The sequence below is a fragment of the Thamnophis elegans genome, chromosome 15 (assembly GCF_009769535.1).
Source record: "Thamnophis elegans isolate rThaEle1 chromosome 15, rThaEle1.pri, whole genome shotgun sequence".
Taxonomy (NCBI): Eukaryota; Metazoa; Chordata; class Lepidosauria; order Squamata; family Colubridae; genus Thamnophis; species Thamnophis elegans.
The window spans coordinates 1,852,730-1,873,983 of NC_045555.1; the positions used below are offsets into that span (position 1 = coordinate 1,852,730).

General features: G+C 45.3%; 1 protein-coding gene across 1 annotated transcript; it reads right to left on the minus strand.

Annotated features, from left to right (window-relative positions):
* Positions 1–8,983: 8,983 nt before the first annotated feature.
* LACTBL1 (lactamase beta like 1) lies at positions 8,984–20,940 on the minus strand. The gene is made up of 6 exons (XM_032232177.1): positions 20,835–20,940; positions 15,098–15,207; positions 13,592–13,749; positions 11,139–11,386; positions 10,820–10,925; positions 8,984–9,959 (listed from the first exon to the last, which is right to left on the minus strand). The coding sequence occupies exons 1-6, from the start codon at positions 20,938–20,940 to the stop codon at positions 8,984–8,986; spliced, it is 1,704 nt and encodes a 567-aa protein (XP_032088068.1).
* Between the last annotated feature and the right edge of the window lie 314 nt (positions 20,941–21,254).

The window sequence follows — 21,254 nt, forward strand, 5'->3', positions numbered from 1 at the left end:
TTGTTCTCCTTCTCTTTCTCCTCCTCCTCCTCTTCCTTTTCCTTCACTTCCTCCTTCTTGTTCTCCTTCTCTTTCTCCTCCTTCTCTTTCTCCTCCTCCCCCTTCTTTCTCCTCTTTCTTTCTCCTCCTCCTCCTCCTCCTCCTCCTCCTCCTCTTTCTCTTTCTCCTCCTTTTTCTCCCCCTCCTTCTCTTTCTCCTCCTTCTTTCTCCTTCTTCTCTTTCTCCTTCTCCTCCTCCTCCTTCTCTTTCTCCTCCTTCTCCTCCTCTTTCTCCCCCTCCTCCTTCTCTTTCTCCCCCCCTCCTCCTCCTTCTCCTCCTCCTCCTCCTCCTCTTTCTCCTTCTCCTCCTCTTTCTCTTTCTTCTCCTTTTTCTCCCCTCCTTCTTTCTCCTCCTTCTCTTTCTCCTTCTCCTCCTCCTCCTCCTTCTCTTTCTCCTCCTCCTCCACCTTCTCTTTCTCCTTCTCCTCCTTCTCTTTCTCCTCCTCCTCCTTCTCTTTCTCTTTCTCCTCCTCCTCCTTCTCTAGAGCTATGGGGAAGAGACTAACTTTACATTCAGGCATAACCTCCCTGGTGGATTGTTAAGACTCAATATCTGATCCAGTAAAACGTCAGCACCGTTTTATTTCTCTCTTAAAAGTTGTTCCTGAATTGCGAAGTGTGTGTGAGTGTCTCGGTAATTCAGCTTTTTGTGTTTTGGAAACATAAAGCAATTCACTCTTATAAACACCAATAAACATAAACCGATTTTTAAAAAAGCAGATTAAATTGGGGGCCAGTCGGGGAAACGCATATTGGCTCTTAGGTCATAATTCCTGGAAAACAAGGAAGAAATATATCAAGTCCAGCAATGTTGAATCTGCAAATAAACTGGGGAGATGGTTTGCATCCGAGTTGTAGACAGAAGAAGAGAACGAAACAATTTTACAAGAAGGGAATATTGGAATAACAGATGATGTGAATATGAGAAAAGTGTTGTATTATTTTACACAAAGATCATGAAATTCTCTTGGGAAAAATATTTCCTTTATCTATCTATCTATCTATATCTATCTATCTATCTATCTATCTATCTATCTATCTATCTATCTATCTATCTATCTATCTATCTATCTATCATCTATCTATTACCTATCATCTATCTATCATCTATCTATCATCTATCTATCTATCTATCTATCTATCTATCTATCTATCTATCTATCATCTATCTATCATCTATCTATCTATCTATCCATCCACACATACGTCTTTCTCTATTTCTATTTTTCTCTTTTATCTGTCTTTCTCTCAATCTCTCTCGCTTTTATTTATCTCTCTTTCTTTGTCTCTCTCTGTATCTTTCTGTTTCTCTTTATCTTTCTCTCTTTTCTCTCTCAATCTATCTTTATCTCTTTCTTTATCTATCTCTCTTTATCTCTGTGTGTGTCTTTCTCTATTTCTCTCAGTCTCTTTTTTGTCTCTCTCGCCCTATCTGTCTTTTCTCTCTTTCTCTCTCTCTATCTCTCTGTGTGTCTGTTTCTCTGTGTGTCTTTCTCTATTTCTCTCTCTCAATCTTTCTCTTTCTTTCTCTGTGTGTGTCTTTCTCTAATTCTCTCTGTGTTTCTCTATTTCTCTCTCTGTCTCTCATCTGTCTTTTTCTCTCTTTCTCAACTATCTTTATCTCTCTTTATCTATCTCTTTATCTCTCTGTGTGTGTCTTTCTCAATTTCTCACTGTGTGTGTTTCTTTATTTCTCTATCTTTTATCTGTCTCTCTCAATCTATCTTTCTTTATCTATCTCTATCTCTCTCTGTGTGTCTTTCTCTCTATCTGTCTCTGTCTCTCTCTCCTATCTGTCTTTCTCTTTCTATCTCAATATATTTATCTATCTATCTCTTTATCTTTCTCTCTCTCTCTTTGCATGGTTTTTGAATGTTTACTTAACTTAGAATAGAAGATTGCTATATTTTGCATCTGTACAGGGAAATGTTAACTCTTTTTCTTTATGTTTCTTTCAGGATTTTTCTTACCATCTTTTACAATTCCCTCCATTTTTACACTTCCCAATTTCCCCCCTTCACGTTATTTTGTATTTACCAATAAAATTACTTGCCAAAGGAGGGGGGGGGGAGGAAAGAAAGAAAAGAGATGTGAAGAATTGGCTTCTGGGATCTTTCACAGCCCTTGTAAATTCAAACTTATTTGAAAGTTACTGCTCTTCTTTCTATAATCTGGACTATCTAATCACCAAATTCATAAATTTCTTCATGATGTTGTTTTCCATTGTTACGCCATGAAATCCATGCCACCTTTCGACTGCTCTGATGCTTTCCCAACACGATAATAATTTTAGATCTGCAAGAACCAAGATTTCACAATAAAAACAAACAATTTGAAACTTTAGGATCTCAGTAATCTCTATAGCCAGGAAGAAAAAAAATATATCTGCCCAGATTGCCTGAGGTTAATTTTTGACCTGGAACACACCTGTTTAAAGGTGTGCCTGACACTTCGGGCTGGTTGTAAATTGTGCCTGGTTGTAAACTGTGTGTAAATCTTTATTGATTCGTGTTTTCAGCCAGACTCCTGATCCGAGTGACGCAACCCCCTCTCTCTTTCTCTCTCTCTTTCTCTCTTGCGCTGCCGAAAAAGAGGAATTGATCCTCTGGGATGCAAATATTGACTTTTGATAATAAGAAACCAGATCATATTTTCTAGAGATAAAACGTGGTTGCGACGAAGGCCAAGAATTGTTCTCAAAGCCCCAAAAGTCAGAAGGCAATTTTGTTTCCCAGAAATGCAGTTTTTTCCCCTCCTGATTATTCGTATTCCTCCTCTTCTTCTCCTTTCCTTTCTCCTTCTTCTCTTCCTCCCATCCTCCTCCTCATTCTCTCATCTTCCTCTTCTTCTCCTCCTCCTCTTTCCCCTCCTCCCCACCTCCTCTTCCTCCTTCCCCTTCTTCTTCTCCTCTCCTCCACTTTCTCCTTCTCCTTGCTCTTCTCCTTTCTCTTCCTCCTCCTCATCACCTCCTCCTCTTCCTCCTCCTCCTCTTTCCCCTCCTCCCCACCTCCTCTTCCTCCTCCTCCTTTCCCTTCCCCTTCTCCTTCTCCTCTCATCTTCCTCCTCTTCTCCTCCTCCTCTTTCTCCTTTCTCCTTCTCCTCCTCCTCATTCCCTCCTCTTCCTCCTCCTCCTCTTTCCCCTCTTCCCCACCTCTTCCTCCTCCTCCTTTCCCTTCCCCTTCTTCTTCTCCTCCCCATCTTCCTCTTCTCCTCCTCCTCTTTCTCCTTCTCCTTTCTCTTCTCCTTCTTCTTTCTCCTCCTCCTCATTCCCTCCTCCTCCTCCTCCTCCTCCTCCAACTTCTCCTTCTCCTTCTTCCTTCTCCTTCTCCTCCTCCTCTTTCTCCTTCTTTTTCTCCCCCTCCTTCTCTTTCTCCTCTCCTCCACCTTCTCTTTCTCCTTCTCCTTCTCCCCCTTCTCTTTCTCTTTCTCCTCCTCCTCCTTCTCTAGAGCTATGGGGAAGAGACTAACTTTACATTCAGGCATAACCTCCCTGGTGGATTGTTAAGACTCAATATCTGATCCAGTAAAACGTCAGCACCGTTTTATTTCTCTCTTAAAAGTTGTTCCTGAATTGCGAAGTGTATGTGTGTCTCGGTTATTCAGCTTTTTGTGTTTTGGAAACATAAAGCAATTCACTCTTATAAACACCCATAAACATAAACCGATTTTTTAAAAAAAGCAGATTAAATTGGGGGCCAGTCGGGGAAACGCATATTGGCTCTTAGGTCATAATTCCTGGAAAATAAGGAAGAAATATGTCAAGTCAAGCAATGTTGAATCTCCTCCTCCTCATTCCCTCCTCCTCTCCTCCTTCTCCTTTCCCTTCCTCTTCTCCTTCTCCTTCTCCTCCTCTCTCTTTCTCTCTCCCTTATTCTCTTTCTTTCTCTCTCTCTCTCTTTCTTGCTCTACCCCTTTCTCTCCATTCTAATTTTGATGACATAAGAATTCTCCAGCTGATTGTTGATTTTTCTCTCTATTTATTAGAAGTATTTCAGGGCAACATCCAGATCGGGTGAAAAATAATAAACGGGGGGGTGGGGGTGGAAAAACCAGACCAAGAGAAAACAAAAGCATAAGGTTTTCCAAAAACTGCTCTCGCCACTATCCCCACTGAATAATAGTTGAAAAAGAACCCAGAGGCCATCTAGTCCAACCTCTCCTGCTCAGGAGGGGATTCATGTATCAGTAATTCTCATCCTTCAAAATGCTGTATCTGTTTCTTTTATTCTACTCTTTCACATGCCTTTTGTTTTTCATGGTTTTCAATTCTTTCTGGTGCTCAATTTCCCCCCCCCCTTTTAAAAAAAGGCTGTTTAAAAATCAATTTTTAGTAGTGCAGGCAAGAAGATCTTGGAGGTCGAATGAGAGTTTATTTAGATATGGAAAGTATATTAATGATTGTAAAAAATTGCTATCTGAATACTTTGTTCTGAATACGAATAAGGGTACTTTCATGGGATTTGTAGGGGATGCAAGTAAAGCGTATATGAGGGGAGTACTGATGAATATAAACAAAATACACAGACATAAACTAGGGCAAAAACGAAAAGAATTGGAAGAGGAAATTAAAAGAAAAATTTGAAATGTATCCAAATTGTGTTATAGAGGGAAGGAGGTGTTTCAACAGGAGGAGATTTAAAAGGCATTCCGGGAAATTTTTTCTTTTTACAGAATTGTACAAAGGGGACAAAATTAAGGGTTTGGATATAGACAGATACTTAGATAAAGAGATAATACCCCTGGTTAGAGAAGAGTACAGGCGAAAGTTGAACCAACAAATAACCTCTGGGGAAATCCTGCAGGTAATCAAACAACTAAGATTAGGAATAATGTAAACTGCTTAAAGTTTGAGTAAAGGCAAGAAGCTGAGTTCAACGTAAAGACTTTACTGACTTTTTTTTCTTTTTTTTTTAATTTCCTTGGTTTTAATATATTTCAGACTGTGTTTGATAAAAAGCTATACCGTGTACGGGCTCTGGGAAGTCGGGGGGGGGGAGGGAGGTGGGGTCCGAGGGGGGAGGGGGGGAGGGGGGAAATATAGTATGTGCTGGATTTTAAAGTGATTAATATGATTGCATTTGTATACTGTTGAGTTTTTAATTCTAGTGTAAAAATAGGACAAGCTGAATATATTGATAGATAGCAGAGATACACCGAAGGGAGGAGTAGAGGGAAAGAAGAAAGAGGGGTAGAGAGGGTGGGAGAGAGGATCGGAGGGAGGGGGAGGAGGAAGGGAGGGAGTGTATTGGGAGAGAGGAGTGATAGAGGGGGAGGGGAAGTAGGGTAGAGGGGAATGTTGGAGGGGAGAAAGGAAAGTTGGAGGGGGGTGAAAGAAAGGGTGAATGGAGGGTTGAAGTGGTATATTGGGTTTGTATTTTGGGGAGTATTGTTGACAAGGATGGCTGTGTTTATTGCTCAATGTTATATGGCCCCGGTTATGCACAGTATATATGTGACCGTATGAAATGAAAATGAAAATAAAACATATTGACAACAAAAAATCAATTTTATTTAGCCTTTCAAAAGAAGGGAATTTACAAATGGAGGTTTCAGGATAATGCTGGGAGGGAGGGAGGGAGGGAGGGAGGGAGGGAAGGAAAGGAAAGAAGGGAAGAAGGAAGGAAGGAAAAAGAGAAAGAAAGAAGGAAGGGAAGGGAAGGGAAAGGAAAGGAAGGAAGGAAGGGAAGAAGGAAGGAAGGGAAGAAGGGAAGGAAGGAAAGAAGGAAGGAAGGGAAGAAGGTAGAAGGAAGGAAAGAAGGAAGGAAGGAAAGGAAGGAAAGGAAGGAAGGGAGGGAGGGAAGGAAAGGAAAGTCAAGGAAGGAAGGGAAGAAGGAAGGAAGGAAAAAGAGAAGGAAAGAACGAAGGAAGGAAGGGAAGGAAGGAAAAAGAGAAGGAAAGAATGAAAGAAGGGAAGGAAGGAAGGAAAAAAGGAAGGAAAGGAAGGAAGGAAAGGAAAGGAAGGAAGAAGGGAGGAAGGAAGGAAAGAAAGAAAGAAAAAAGGAAAGGAAGGAAAGGAAGGACGGAAGGAAGGGAAAAGAAAGGAAGGAAGGAAGGGAAGAAGGAAGGAAGGAAAAAGAGAAGGAAAGAACGGAGGAAGGAAGGGAAGGAAGGAAGGAAAAAGAGAAGGAAAGAATGAAAGAAGGGAAGAAAGGAAGGAAAAAAGGAAGAAAGGAAGGAAGAAGTGAGGAAGGAAGGAAAGAAAGAAAGAAAGAAAGAAGGAAGGGAAGGAAAGGAAGGATGGAAGGAAGGAAGGGAAAGGAAAGGAAGGAAGGGAAAGGAAAGGAAGGAAGGAAGGAAAAAGAGAATGAAAGAACGAAGGAAGGAAGGGAAGGAAGGAAAAAGAGAAGGAAAGAACGAAGGAAGGGAAGGAAGGAAAAAAGGAAGGAAAGGAAAGAAGGAAAGGAAAAGAAGGAAGAAGGAAGAAGGGAGGAAGGAAGGAAAGAAAGAAAGAAAGAAGGAAGGGAAAGAAGGAAAGGAAGGACGGAAGGAAGGAAGGGAAAGGAAAGGAAGGAAGGAAGGGGAGAAGGAAGGCAAGAAAGGAAGGACTATTCTTAGAAAGAGAGGAAGACGATTCACTGTCTGCAGCATGGGCATTTCGAAAAAAAACATTCATGTGTTTTATTAAACTCAAATCTATCCCTGGCGGGCAGGGTGTGTGTGTGTGCAGATCCTTAATCTGAGGCCTTGCTTTTCACCCTCCCTTCTGGTAATCCCGTAATTTGGAGCTCAGCGCCCATCAGATGATGGTTTTTAATCTCCCCACCCCACCCCCCACCCCAAAAGCCTGGCTGAGCCTCGCACGCTCACGATTTTCATTCGTCCACCCCAGAGATAAAACATCAACATTCAGGCCACGGCTCGTGGTCCCATGGCCTGCGTCACGTCTCTTCATGGGGGTGCGAGCTGCAGGGCGCCAATCGCCAATTTCTCTCTCTCTTTTTTACTTATTTATAACCCTTATATTTATATATTTATAAATATATTTATATAAGGTAGGACTAGAATTCACCGTCTCCTGGAGATTGGCCGCAAGTCACCAAGCTGGCTTTCATTATTAAAGTGGGACTAGAACTCCCCTGTCTCCTGGCGATTGACTCAAAGTCTCCCAGCTGGCTTTCATTATTAAAGTGAGACTAGAACTCCCTGTCTCCTGGCGATTGACTCAAAGTCTCCCAGCTGGCTTTCATTATTAAAGTGGGACTAGAACTCCCCTGTCTCCTGGCGATTGACTCAAAGTCTCCCAGCTGGCTTTCATTATTAAAGTGGGACTAGAACTCCCTGTCTCCTGGCGATTGACTCAAAGTCTCCCAGCTGGCTTTCATTATTAAAGAGGAACTAGAACTCCCTGTCTCCTGGCGATTGACTCAAAGTCTCCCAGCTGGCTTTCATTATTAAAGTGGAACTAGAACTCCCTGTCTCCTGGCGATTGACTCAAAGTCTCCCAGCTGGCTTTCATTATTAAAGAGGAACTAGAACTCCCTGTCTCCTGGCGATTGACTCAAAGTCTCCCAGCTGGCTTTCATTATTAAAGTGGGACTAGAACTCCCTGTCTCCTGGTGATTGACTCAAAGTCTCCCAGCTGGCTTTCATTATTAAAGAGGAACTAGAACTCCCTGTCTCCTGGCGATTGACTCAAAGTCTCCCAGCTGGCTTTCATTATTAAAGTGGAACTAGAACTCCCTGTCTCCTGGCGATTGACTCAAAGTCTCCCAGCTGGCTTTCATTATTAAAGAGGAACTAGAACTCCCTGTCTCCTGGCGATTGACTCAAAGTCTCCCAGCTGGCTTTCATTATTAAAGAGGGACTAGAACTCCCTGTCTCCTGGCGATTGACTCAAAGTCTCCCAGCTGGCTTTCGTTATTAAAGTGGGACTAGAACTCCCTGTCTCCTGGTGATTGGCCCAAAGTCTCCCAGCTGGCTTTCGTCCCTAAGGAGGGGCTAGAACTCCCCGTCTCCTGGTTTTTTAGCCTGGCGACTTCTCTATTAGACCAAAACTGGTTTTGTGCCAAGGGTTATGGATTGTGTAGTTGCAATCACCATCTTGAATGTGTTGACCCAGCCCAGCCCCATGGGTCTAGCTAGAGCCACCCCAACACAAGACCACCGATAGATCAAAACCGAGAAATAGATTTCGAACAGAACATGAAGAGCGAGGATTTACGTGTGCCATTTTCATTTAGAGCTTTTTGTCTTCACAGAACCGTGGAATGAAGGATTGGAAGGGACTTTCGGAGATCATCCAGTCCAACTCTTGACCGCTCCAGGACTCTACCCCTGTCCTCCCAAGAAGGTGACTCCACCATCTCGGATGCTTCATCTGGAGAACTTTTCACTTAGAACATTCTTCCTGTGGTGTCCAGCCAAAAGCTACTTTCCTATCACTCCATAGAATCGTAGAATGAGAAGATGGGAAGATGCCTTGAAGAGCATCTGGTCCACCCCCTTGCTCCATGCAGGGACCCACTCCTCCTTCATCCAACTTTGACTGAACACCTTCCATAAAGGCCACCCCCTCCACGGCGGCCTCCTTAGTGATGGGCCTTCGTGGAAGTCCACTTTCTCCAGCATCACAGGAACGCGACATCTTCTCAACAGTAGGAGTATCTTAAGAGGAGGACCTCAACTTGATTTCTTCCTTTTGCTTCTCTTTCAATTTTTTTTAATTCCTTTCTCCACCTTGGATCTTCTGACCAACGCCAACTCCAAATCAAGACCAACACCTACTCCTGCTAAGAACGTCAGCCCCCAACGACCTATCCTTCTGGAGATCTTCGAGAGTCAGTTAGGACCTATCTCTCGGTGTCACGTAGAAGTGGACAACGACGGATGGAGCGAAGGACTTTTTCCCCCGGCCGGGTGTCATCGTTTTTCACGGAAGGAGAAGAATCTTCAGCTAATTCTGGGGTGTTCCACCTTGGTTGGAAGATGGCCTCCTGGCATTTCGGTTAGGAGAAGACAGGTCTCCTTTGAAGACGGAGGATGTTGTAGGTGTTCAACCCTGGGACATCAAAACCAGGAGCGAGGCCCTTGGGGTTAAACGGGTAGAAATTGAACAGCTGCCCGTCCTGAGCCTCGAGAGAAATCGAGGCAGGTCCGATCTTCAGGATGCACGGGAATGCCTTCTCAAAGACCGCCTGGAAGGTCCGATCTTCGAGGTGATGGAGCTTAATGGTCCGGTAACTTTCAGGGATGATCTTCTCGATGTGAGGCCCGAACTGCTGCATCAACAGCTCTCCTCCGGGCCCCACCTTGATCTCGTAGAAGGTCAGGTTGGAGAAGGTGTAGTAGCCCACGTAGGGAGCAGCGCTTGGTGGAGACTGGAGCCTCTTCTCCACTTCCCGAAAAGCGGACTCCAGGGAGGGTATCAGGTACTCGTAGATCTGGGTTACGATGTCCCTTCCTTGGGGGCGAGGACCGGTCATCAAGACGATGAAGCTCAGGCGGAGTTTGGGGACCAGGGAGAAGGTGGCCGAGAAGCCATCGATGTCTCCGTCCTTCCGGAGGACGTCGTAACCCATCTGCTCGTTAATCTCCCAGGGGGTGCCCGTCTTATTGGCGAAGTAGTCCCTGGAGCACTTCAAGAGCGGGGTCAACATGACCTTCAGGGTCTCGGGCTCCAGGAGACGCCGGTGGTAGGTGCCCAAGAAGACCATGGCTAACTTGGCCAGGTCGGCGGCCGTGGAGAACATCTGGCCAGAAGGCCTATACCAGCCCAGATCGTAGAGAGGAGCCACTTCTCCACTGCCGTAGACGCCGACGGTCATTCTGGAACGGATGTTGGGCGTGATATCAAAACCCGTGTCCTCCATCCCCAGGCGGTCAAGGATGTTCTCCGAGACCCAGTTCTGGTACTCGCTCTTGGCCACCTGCTCAGCTAAGACGTAAGCCAATAGGGAGAAGGCCAGGTTGCTATAATGGCACCTGCAGAAGAAAAGCAGAGGAGATTACTAGGAGACTGTGAGTTCTAGTTCCATTTTCGGCATGAAAGCAAGCTGGGTGCCTTTGGGTGAATCACTAGGAGACAGGGAGTTCTAGTCCCACCTTAGACATGAAAGCAAGCTGGGTGCTTTTGGGTGAATCACCGGGAGACAGGGAGTTCTAGTCCCAATTTAGGCATGAAAGCAAGCTGGGTGCTTTTGGGTGAATCACTAGGTGACAGGGAGTTCTAGTCCCACCTTAGGCATGAAAGCAAGCTGGGTGCTTTTGGGTGAATCACCGGGAGACAGGGAGTTCTAGTCCCACCTTAGGCATGAAAGCAAGCTGGGTGCTTTTGGGTGAATCACCGGGAGACAGGGAGTTCTAGTCCCAATTTAGGCATGAAAGCAAGCTGGGTGCTTTTGGGTGAATCACTGGGAGACAGGGAGTTCTAGTCCCACCTTAGGCATGAAACCAAGCTGGGTGCTTTTGGGTGAATCGCTAGGTGACAGGGAGTTCTAGCCCCAATTTAGGCATGAAAGCAAGTTGGGTGCTTTTGGGTGAATCACTTAGGCATGGAAGCAAGCTGGGTTTTTGGGGGTGAATCACTAGGAGACAGGGAGTTCTAGTCCCACCTTAGGCATGAAAGCAAACTGGGTGCTTTTGGGTGAATCACTAGGAGACAGGGAGTTCTAGTCCCACCTTAGGCATGAAAGCAAGCTGGGTACTTTTGGGTGAATCACCAGGAGACAGGGAGTTCTAGTCCCACCTTAGGCATGGAAGCCAGCTGAGTGCCTTTGGGTGAAACCCGCAACCCTGAGTAGCACCACCGAAGTGTACAAGGTCAACTGAGGCCTTCTACTCACCGAGTTCCTGGATCGGCGACCAAGATGTCATCCCGGAGAAGGGCTAAGGCTTCTTGAGTAGTTCCTTTCCACATGAGGCTGGTGGACCTCAGGCGTCGGGGCAACCCTGGGAGGAACCAGGAAACTAGGTGAATGTGGGGGGTCACCTTGCTAGGCCCTAGGGATTCGAACTGCCGACCTGCTGATCGACAAGCTCAGCGTCTTAGCCACGGAGCCCAATTCCTGCCACTTTTCTTCGTATGTTTTAGCCTCCCCTAATCGTCTCTTCTCTGGAACTCTTTCCAGAGTCCCCACATCTGTTTAGGTCCACTTTTCCTACCTGACAGCTGGCTGGCCATCCTTCGCAGGGTGACGGAAGAAGGCCTGGGGGCCAGCGGTTTGTCCTCAAAATAGCTCGCTCCGTTCCCCGGAGACGACGGTTTGGATTCCTTGAGATGCCCCAAGGGGTTTTTGATGGAGAAGTTTTGCGCGTAGCACTCCAAGGAATCATCGAGGGACGTTATCTTCCCGTCTTCCCAAAGCTTGTGCAGCATGATGGTCGGAAACAACTTAGAGATACTTCCGATCCTAACACACGGACACGGACAACAATCGAACAATCACACCCGAAAGCATAAGTGACAGGATCGGAGTAGCCGTGAGCTTGGAGTTTCGGGAACCGTTGAGGTGGGTTGCGGGGAGAAAACATCACAAACTCCCGGAGCCCACCCATGTGGGCACTGTGTTGTTGTGTTTGTGATCCGCGTTTCTCCTTCTCTCAAAATTAAGTCCGTGATATCAAATTGCGCTCTACATGGGGCTGCCCCTGAAAAGTGTTCGGAGACTACAATTGGTCCAGAATGCAGCCGCGTGAGCGATACTGGGTGTACCGAGGTGCACCCATGTGACACCTATCCTCCGCGAGCTGCACTGGCTCCCTATTGGTCTCCGAACACGCTTCAAGGTGCTGGTTATCACCTTTAAAGCCCTACATGGCCTAGGACCCGGATACCTGCGAGACCGCCTCCTGCCACATACCTCCCACCGTCCGATAAGATCTCACAGGATGGGCCTTCTCCGGGTGCCGTCGACTACACAATGTCGACTGGCGGCTCCTCAGGGGAGGGCCTTCTCTGTAGCTGCCCCGGCCCTATGGAACGATCTACCCCCTGAGATCCGGACCCTCCCCACTCTCTCGGCCTTCCGGAAGTCTATTAAGACCTGGCTGTTCCGGCAGGCCTGGGGCTGTTGATCCTCGATTGAGTTCCAGCCCCACTAACAATTGAGTATATGTTGTGTTCTTTTAACTTGCTTGTCTTTGTATTTTAAACTTTTTACCATTTTTAAATTGTTTTTATGTAAGCCGCCCAGAGTCCTTTGGGATTGGGCGGCATACAAATTTATTAAATCTTAATCTCTTAATCTTAATCTTAAATCTAAATTAAGGAACTCTAGCAGGGATGGGATTGAAAAATGTTAGGAAGCGGTCTTCTGTCTGGTTGCTGGGTGGGCGTGGCCATAGTGGGTGTGGCCTACTCCACCTCCTGCACCACCATGGGTGTGGGGGGAAGAGTTTTTGCCCGGGGTGAAATCCAGCAGGTTCTGACAGGTTCTGGAGAACCGGTAGTGGAAATTTTGAGTAGTTCAGAGAACTGGTAAATACCACCTCTGGCTGGCCGCGCCCCCATCTATTCTCTGCCTCCCGAGTCCCAACTGATTGGTGTGGAATGGAGATTTGGCAGTACCCTTCCCCTGCCACGCCCACCAAGCCACGCCCACCAAGCCACACCACACCCATACAGCCAGTAGTAAAACAATTGAATTTCACCACTGGTTTTTGCCCTCCCCAGGCTCTGGAAGCTTTCCTCGGGCCTCCAGGAGGGCAAAACCCGCCTTCCCCAGTCTCAGAGGGCCTCCGGAGGGAGGGGAAAAGGCCCATTTTCGGATGTAGATTACATTTGCTAGGCCCGTTTTTCGTCCTCTCAGAGCCTCCACGCGGGGCCCGCATTTACCTGGCATCCAAAACGGGCCGCATGGAGGCTCCTGGGAGGGGTGGGGTGGGAGGGGCCCACCACTCCTCGCAACTACCAATTTGGCGAACCAGATGTAAAATTGCCAACCGGTTCGGCCGAACCGATGCGAACCGGCTGAATGCCAGCCCTGGGCTCTAGGGCAGGGGACGGCTAACCTTTTTGCCATCGCATGCCAAAAGCAATGGGGGGGGGGTCGTGCATGCTCGTGCCCACACCCATAATTCTGTGCCCTCCCCCCGTGCTTGCGCACACAACACCCGCCCCCCGTGCATGCGCACACGACCCGCCCCTGCCCTTCCCCCCACTTTTGGCCCGCGATGGCATGGTGGACCCGTTTTTCGCCCTCCCCAGGCTCCAGACCCTTTCTAGAAGCCTGGGGAGGGCAAAAACGGCCTTCCCCACTGCCCCGAAAGGCCCACCAGAGGCCAAAAACAGCCTATTTCCTGACTTCTGGTGGGTCCAAAAGGCCCGAAAATCAGCTGGCGGGTGTGTGCATGCACGCCGGAGCTGAGCTTGCGTGTCCACCATCACGGCTCTAGGGCAGTGGAGAAGTGTGTCTGGGTTAGAACAGAAGAGGGGAAAAATGAGCATCTGGGGATGAGAAGCTTGTTTGTCTAAGGGAGGGGCATTCTCACCCCTAAGGTCCTCACCCAAAGTCGTGAGTCTGAATCCCGGAATGAGTGTCGTGCAAAAACACAGACCCTCAGGCATCTGGTCCTCGCCCCCCCCCCCTCCTCTAGTTGAGGGGATCCCAAATCACCTGTAAATGGAATATTCATTGGGCGGACCCGAGAAGTCGCTGGAGCCATTGCGTTTCCCGAAGTTCCCGGTCCACAAGACGGTGTCGTTGTAGATGACAATGGCCGACAACGCTGGAAGACCTGGGTTGTGGATCTTATGCCGAAGGAGCGTGTCCACCTAACGGAGGATTTGGGGAAGCAGAAAGCGAATCATAAAATTTTCAGACGAAAAATAAATTTTAAAAAAAACAAACGGAAATATAGAAATATCCAATATTACACACACACACACACACACACACACACAGATGTATAAAATAATATTAAAATGTCTGGATAACGTCTGGAACATTATCTGGAACATTATTATTAAAAAATTACACACACACACAAACACACACACTATTTAACATTTAATACACAATATTAAAAATAATATAAAAATAATAATGTTCCACTGTGTTATTTGGTGTGTGTGTGTGTGTGTGTGTGTAAAAAATTTAATATATAATATTAAAAAATAATATTATGTATATACATACAAACACACACACATATACCCTGTATATGTATAATATTTAATATACAATATTAAAAATAATATTATAAAAATAATAATGTTCCATTGTGTTATTATCTGTTTCGTGCTATTTGGTGTGTGTGTGTGTGTGTGTGTGTGTGTACAATTTAATATATAATATTAAAATATAATATTATGTATTATGTAATATTATGTATATACATATACATACATACACACACATATATACACTGTATCTATCTATCTATCTATCTATCTATCTATCTATCTATCTATCTATCTATCTATCTATCTAATCTATATTTCTATATCTCTATATCTCTATATCTATCTTTATCTATTTATTCCTATCCTATCCTATCTATCCATCCATCCATCCATCCATCCATCCATCCATCCATCTATAATATTTAATATACAATATTAAAAATAATATTATAAAAATTATAATGTTCCACTGTGTTACTATCTGTTTATTAAAAATAATAATGCTAATTATTAAACATTGAAAATAATAACGTGGAAATATTACATTACAATACAATAGCAGTTGAAAGGCACATTGGAGGTGTCTCAAGGAGGGAAGGGTCTTATGGCCCACTTCACCTGGGTTTAGAGCTAGGCAACAACACAGAGGAACCGTAACAGAATAATAGAGTCAGAAGGGACCTTGGAGGTCTTCTAGTCCAACCCCCTGCCTAGGCAGGAAACCTTATACCATTTCAGACAAATGGCTATCCAACCTCTTCTTAAAGACTTCCAGTGTTGGCGCATTCACAATTTCTGGAGGCAACTTCTGTTCCACTGATTAATTGTTCTCACTTTCAGGAAATTTCTCCTATGTTCTAAGTTGCTTCTCTCCTTGATTAGTTTCCACCCATTGCTTGACCACAGGTGCCTTGGAAAAATATTATTTTTTTAAAAAAACCCATCACAGAGAAGCAACCTGAAGAAATAACCTGCACCCATTGAATTGTAATGTTACCTTCTCCAATGCATCTTTCAGGATGGGAATGGGGTGATCCAGTTGGACAGGTTTTGGATAACGGGGACACATCTCCGCGGCTGCTGGTTTGGCGTCCATGCTGCTTGAACCTACAAATGACAGGTGAACAGAGTTGGAAGGGACCTTGGATGTCATCTAGCCCAACCCCCCGCCCAAGCAGGAGACCCTACACCATTTCTGACAAGAGGGATTTCCAAATCTCTTCTTGGAAGCTTCTTAGGGATGAAGCTCCCACAACTTCTTTTTTCTGTAAATATGTTTTATTTTCATTTTCATTTCATACGGTCACATATATACTGTGTTATATGGGGCCATATAACATTGAGCAATAAACACAGCCATCCTTGTCAACAATACTCCCCAAAATGCAAACCCAATATACCACTTCAACCCTCCATACACTCTTTCTTTCACCCCCCTCCAACTTTCCTTTCTCCCCTCCAACATTCCCCTCTACCCTACTTCCCCTCCCCCTCTATCACTCCTCTCTCCCAATACACTCCCTCCCTTCCTCCTCCCCCTCCCTCCGATCCTCTCTCCCACCCTCTCTACCCCTCTTTCTTCTTTCCTTCTGCTCCTCCCTTCGGTTGTATTTCTACTATCTATCAATATATTCAGCTTCCTATTTTTACACTAGAATTAAAAAAGCAACAGTATACAAGTGCAATCATGTTACTTTAAAATCTGGCACATACTATATTTCCCCCCTCCCCCCCTAGGACCCCACCTCCCTTCCCCCCTCCCCCCGACTTCCCAGAGCCCGTACACGGTATAGCTTTTTATCAAACACAGTTTAAAGTATATTAAAACCAAGGAAATTAAAAGAAAAAAGAAAAAAGAAAAAAAAGTCAGTAAAGTCTCTACATTGAACTCAGCTTCTTGCCTTTACTCAAACTTTAAGCAGTTTACATTATTCCTAATCTTAGTTGTTTCATTACCTGCAGGATTTCCCCAGAGGTTATTTGTTGGTTCAACTTTCGCCTGTACTCTTCTCTAACCAGGGGTATTATCTCTTTATCTAAGTATCTGTCTATATCCAAACCCTTAATTTTGTCCCCTTTGTACAATTCTGTAAAAAGAAAAAATTTCCCAGAATGCCTTTTAAATCTCCTCCTGTTAAAACCCCTCCTTCCCTCTATAACACAATTTGGATACATTTCAAATTTTTCTTTTAATTTCCTCTCCCAATTCTTTTCGTTTTTGCCCTAGTTTATGTCTATGTATTTTGTTTATATTCATCAGTACTCCTCTCATATACGCTTTACTTGCATCCCCTACAAATTCCATGAAAGTACCCTTATTCTTATTCAGAACAAAGTATTCGGATGGCAATTTTTTACAATCATTAATATACTTTTCATATCTAAATAAACTCTCATTCGACCTCCAAGATCTTCTTGCCTGCACTACCCTTCCCAATTCCGTCCAAACTGGGTTATGATCCAAAAGGACCCTCGCCGCAATCTTTGTCTTCTTCACCCTAGAAAATAAATCATTAGTGATTTGTATAAAATCAATCCTTGAAAGGGATTGATGTCCATCAGAAAAAGGGGTGAAGTCATATGCCTCTGCGTTTCTTTCTCGCCAAACATTTCTCAATTCGAAGTCGTCCATCAAGTCTTTTTCCCTTCTAGAATTAGGTCTAATGCGATATATCTTCCAAAGGGATCTGCTTCAATTAGTTCAGCCTTAATGCCTTTTCTTAAGTATACAACTATACCATTTTTCTTTTCCGTGGCAGAGGTCACAAAATATTGACCAAGTTCGGGGTTGAACAAATATTTTTGATCAGTTGATTTGATATGAATTTCTTTCCAGGCAAATTATATCGTTCTTGAACTGTTTGAGATAGTGAAATATTTTCTTTCTCTTCTGTAAAAAGTTCAGACCACAACTCCTTGGTCAAAAGCTCCCACAACTTCTGAAGGCAACTTCTGTTTTGTGCAGAGATGGGTTCCTACCGGTTCGCACCGGTTCGGTAGAACCGGTTCGTCAAATCTACCGAACCTGTTAGAAGAGGTTCCACCAGTGGACCCGGAAAGCAGGCCACACCTACAGAAGAGGTGTTCCAAAAACTTTTGAAACCCACCACTGGTCCCGTGGGTTGATAGTCCTCCCAGAAGGACAAAGAACAGGGACAGGAATATGAGTTGAAGCGCTTATGGAATATCCACAATCACTGGATTATGGGTTTCGTGGTGTCATCCCACCTGAGATGGTTCAGATAGGTTGGATGGCTGTATGGAAACAGGACTAGCAGAAGCAGGTTGGATGCCACCATAAATGGTCTGGAGGTCAAGCCAAAATGGCTGAAGTTATGTGTTAGTAAAGTCCGCACCACTTTTAGATGTCTGCAATGGTCTAGGGCTTCCTACTTGAGCTGGCGGTTGGATTAGAAGACCTCCAAGGTCCCTTCCAACTCAGTTCTTCTGAGAGTTGACGTCCACACACCTTAAAAGCTGCCAAGATTTGAGGTTGAGAAACTCTAAGTTAAAGGGACTAAATAATGTTCAGGTTAATAAAGAGAAGACCAGGGAAGAGCTGGTAGCCATCTTCCAAATCTTGAAGGATCACTGTTGTGGCCCGGCAGGAGCCGTTGGAGCTGCCACCAGACTCCGACAGCGAGGGGCCCTCTGAGTCGGCTTTGGAGGATGTGGAGGACCCTGGACAGGGTTCTGACTCCGAGCAGGGCGCAGAGAGGCTGGTTGGCCACCAGGAGGCACTGAGCCTTGGACCAGTGGGGAGGAGACAAGGGAGAGTGAGCCAGAGACCAGTAGTGAGTTGTTCCTGGATGCACGCCATCAAAGAGCTACTAGGCGTCAGGAACAATTATGCAATTACAGGAGGTGATTGCGCTCAGGTGGTGGTCATTAGGCTCCTCTCCAGACTATAAAAAGGCTAATGTCGGAGAACACTGTATGAGCTTGGCAGGCTGGATTGCTGCCCAGCCTTATCTGTGTTTATTGCTGCCCAAGCTTGTCTGGGTTGCTGCCAAGGACCTCTTTGTCTGTTAATTAAATGCCGTAATTTATCTCTGGCTCGGTGAGTGCTTTGGTGTGGAACGAGGGGGGTCAAAACAGATCACCATAGGGAAGGGGTCATTGATTTATTCTCCAAAGCACCTAAAGTTAGGACAAGGAGGAACCTGGGAATAAGGAGGAATTTCCTGGCAGCGTCAAAGGTGAATTAATTAATTGACTTGTCTCCTAGAATTGTGGTTGCTCCATCAGGGGAGGTTTTCAAGAAAAGTTTGGACAAGCAGTGGTGCAGGGTGGCATAAGAGCAGGGGGTTGGACTAGAAGACCTCTGAAGTCCCTTCCAGGCACCCCATGAGTCTATGATCTACTTGTCTCGTGCAGCAAAGAAATGCAGAAAACTCTGTTCCAGATTTATTTTTCCCCAGCCGGATCTGGTAATCAGAGATAAAAAGCCAAGTGGGATTAAAATTAATCAGCGGGTATGTTAGACTGCATAAATGAGACAGCAGAGAAAGAGACAGAAAGAGAGGGACGGAGAAAAGGAGGGGTGGAGAGAGAGAGAGAGAGAGAGAATGAGGGAGAGGAAGGGAGAAAGGGAGAAAGAGAAAGGAAGGAAGGAAGAGAGAAAAAGAAAGAGAATGAGAGGGAAGAGAGAGAGAAAGAGGGAACAAAGGAGAGAGGGAGAGAGAAAGAGAGAATGAGAGAGAGAAAGGAAGAAGAAAGGAAGGAAGAAATAGAGAGATAATGAGAGGAATGAGAGATAGAAAGGAAGAGAGAGGGGAAAGAGAAAGGGAGAGAGAATGAGGGAGAAGGTGAGAGAGAGAGAAAAGGAGAAAAAGAGAAAAGAAAGAAAGAAAGAGAATGAGAGGGTGAAGGAAAAGGAGTCAGAGAAATGTAATGAATATGGATAGATATGAAGGAACATGGAGGAATCTCTCCGTCAATCTAGGTTTAATCTTGGCTTTTCTTTTCATGTAGGCTACCAGATATGGCTAACCTCTAATTACCACCTTATTTGACAGGATGTGCCACTATCGTCATCCTCGTTAACTATGTATATTTAAATGAGGAAGTTCTTTTTCCCCCCATACAATATCTTAAAAGAGCCCTGCTAATATGGAGACGGTTTTAAACCGCCTCAATATCATCAATAGGATAGCAATTAAAGCAAATTAAACACAATTGCAGCGTTTAAAACACCTCCAGCGGCATTAAACACAATTAATCCATCTTTGGTGGTGGTGGTGGGGCTCCCTGAATCATTATCGGATGACAATAAATGCTGGCAGGAGTCTGTCCTCACATTCGCTCGGGTTTTGTTTTAGACCTTGACGAGTAAATTAAATTAAAGAAGAGGATGTTGTAGGCGAAACCGACATATAAATGACTTACTCTCTGGAAACAAATACTGTGAGGTTTAAGACACCCCTAACACCCCTCGGAATGTGTGTTCTGTTAAGATACAGCCTGTTGTGCCTTAATACGGCTTCTACCGTACTGCTGTAAAATGGCTTCTACTGTACAGCGCAGCGGAGTTGCCATGGTTAATGGCTTCACAGTACTCCACAAGGGGGCTCCCTCTGGTAAGGGGGAAAACCCAACATTAGAAATTATGTTTGATCCGGACAATTCCTCCCTATAAGGAAAATACTCGGGCAACGCCAGCCTATCGGCTAGTAATCAATAAAATTGAGGGCTGTTGCTTTGTTAATGGGCAGAATAGAATAATATATTCATTGAAATAACTGGATGTATTTAAATCAATATTAAGGGTTTTTTTTTTTTAAGTGCCAATACAAAGTCCTCGATTTACGAATGTAAATTGAGCCCGGAGCTTCTGTTCTTAAGTGAAACATTTGTTAAGTGAGTTTTGCTCCCATTTTGCGATTTTTCTAGCCACCCTCTTTAAGCGAATCGCTGCCGTTGATAAGTGAGTCCCCGGTCACTTAAATGAATCCAGCTTCCCCACTGACTTTGCTCATCAGAAGGTCACGAAAGGAGATCACAACGTGGCCCTGGGATGCAGCGACGGTCATAAGTATGAGTCAGGGGCCCAGGGTCTGAATTCGGATCGCGTGATTATGGGGAATGCAGTGAAATTAGTTGTAGGTCGCTTTTTCAGTGCCATTATAACTTGGAACAGTCACTGAGTGAGCTTTTGTAAGTCAAGGACTACCTGGATCAGGTAATTTCCTCATTTTTACAACATTGTAATTTAGCCGTACTCGAGAATTATTATTATTTTTTGTTTTGGATTGCGATAACATGTTCAGCTTTCTCCCAAATGGCGATAACTTTTGTTGGGTGTTGCCTTCATTTCTCAAACATTATTGTCATCAAACACACACCCCCGGTGTCTTATCTTGCAGGGTTGAATGTACCACATACCCCATCTCCCAAGGAATGTGCAGCGAAACACGGGGGAGTGACGTGGAGAATGCTCTTGGTCCTATTTCGTCGTACGTCGAGGTCCACTGTGAAGCTAGAGGGGGTGTTCAGCCGGTTCGGATTGGTTCGGGCAAATTGGTAATGGCGACCCGACCCGCCCGGGCGCAATCCCATCCTAGATCGCTGTGTTGTTTGACGTTGCACCCGTGTACGGATGGCACGAGCGAGCGAGCGAATTGCCGTGATTTGCGACGCTGCACTCTTGCGCAGGTGGCGGTAGTGGCGGTATGTGAAGCCTACCTCTGAAACTACCCCACAAAACCCCGAGTTTTGTTGGGCTTCATACTCACCGGACTTCACTTTGGGTAGGCTGTATTGCCAGAGGAAACAGCCGGTCATAGCCACGAAGAGCAAGAAGAAGATCAGGAGTGCCACATGGACCGCTTTCCCTTCCATGCTGGGGAACTGGAAGAAACGGAGTCTGATGGATGTCTAATGGGGAGAGAAGAAGGTCAGCGGTCAACCGATGCTTGTACTTCGCCATCGGCTCAGTGCCAATCGTAGGGTCCCTGCTCCGGAGCTTGTCGGGTGTGAGTCCCTGCTGATAAAGTTGGACCTCAAGGGTCAAGTGGGTTTGCTGCTAACGTACCTGCCTCCCAACTGCGTTGCGGCATCCCTCCCCTCGCTCCTCGAGTCAGTAGCCGAGCTGGCAGTTGAGTTCCCCAGGCTTATAGTTCTGGGGGACTTCAATTTACCATCGCTCGGTGAAC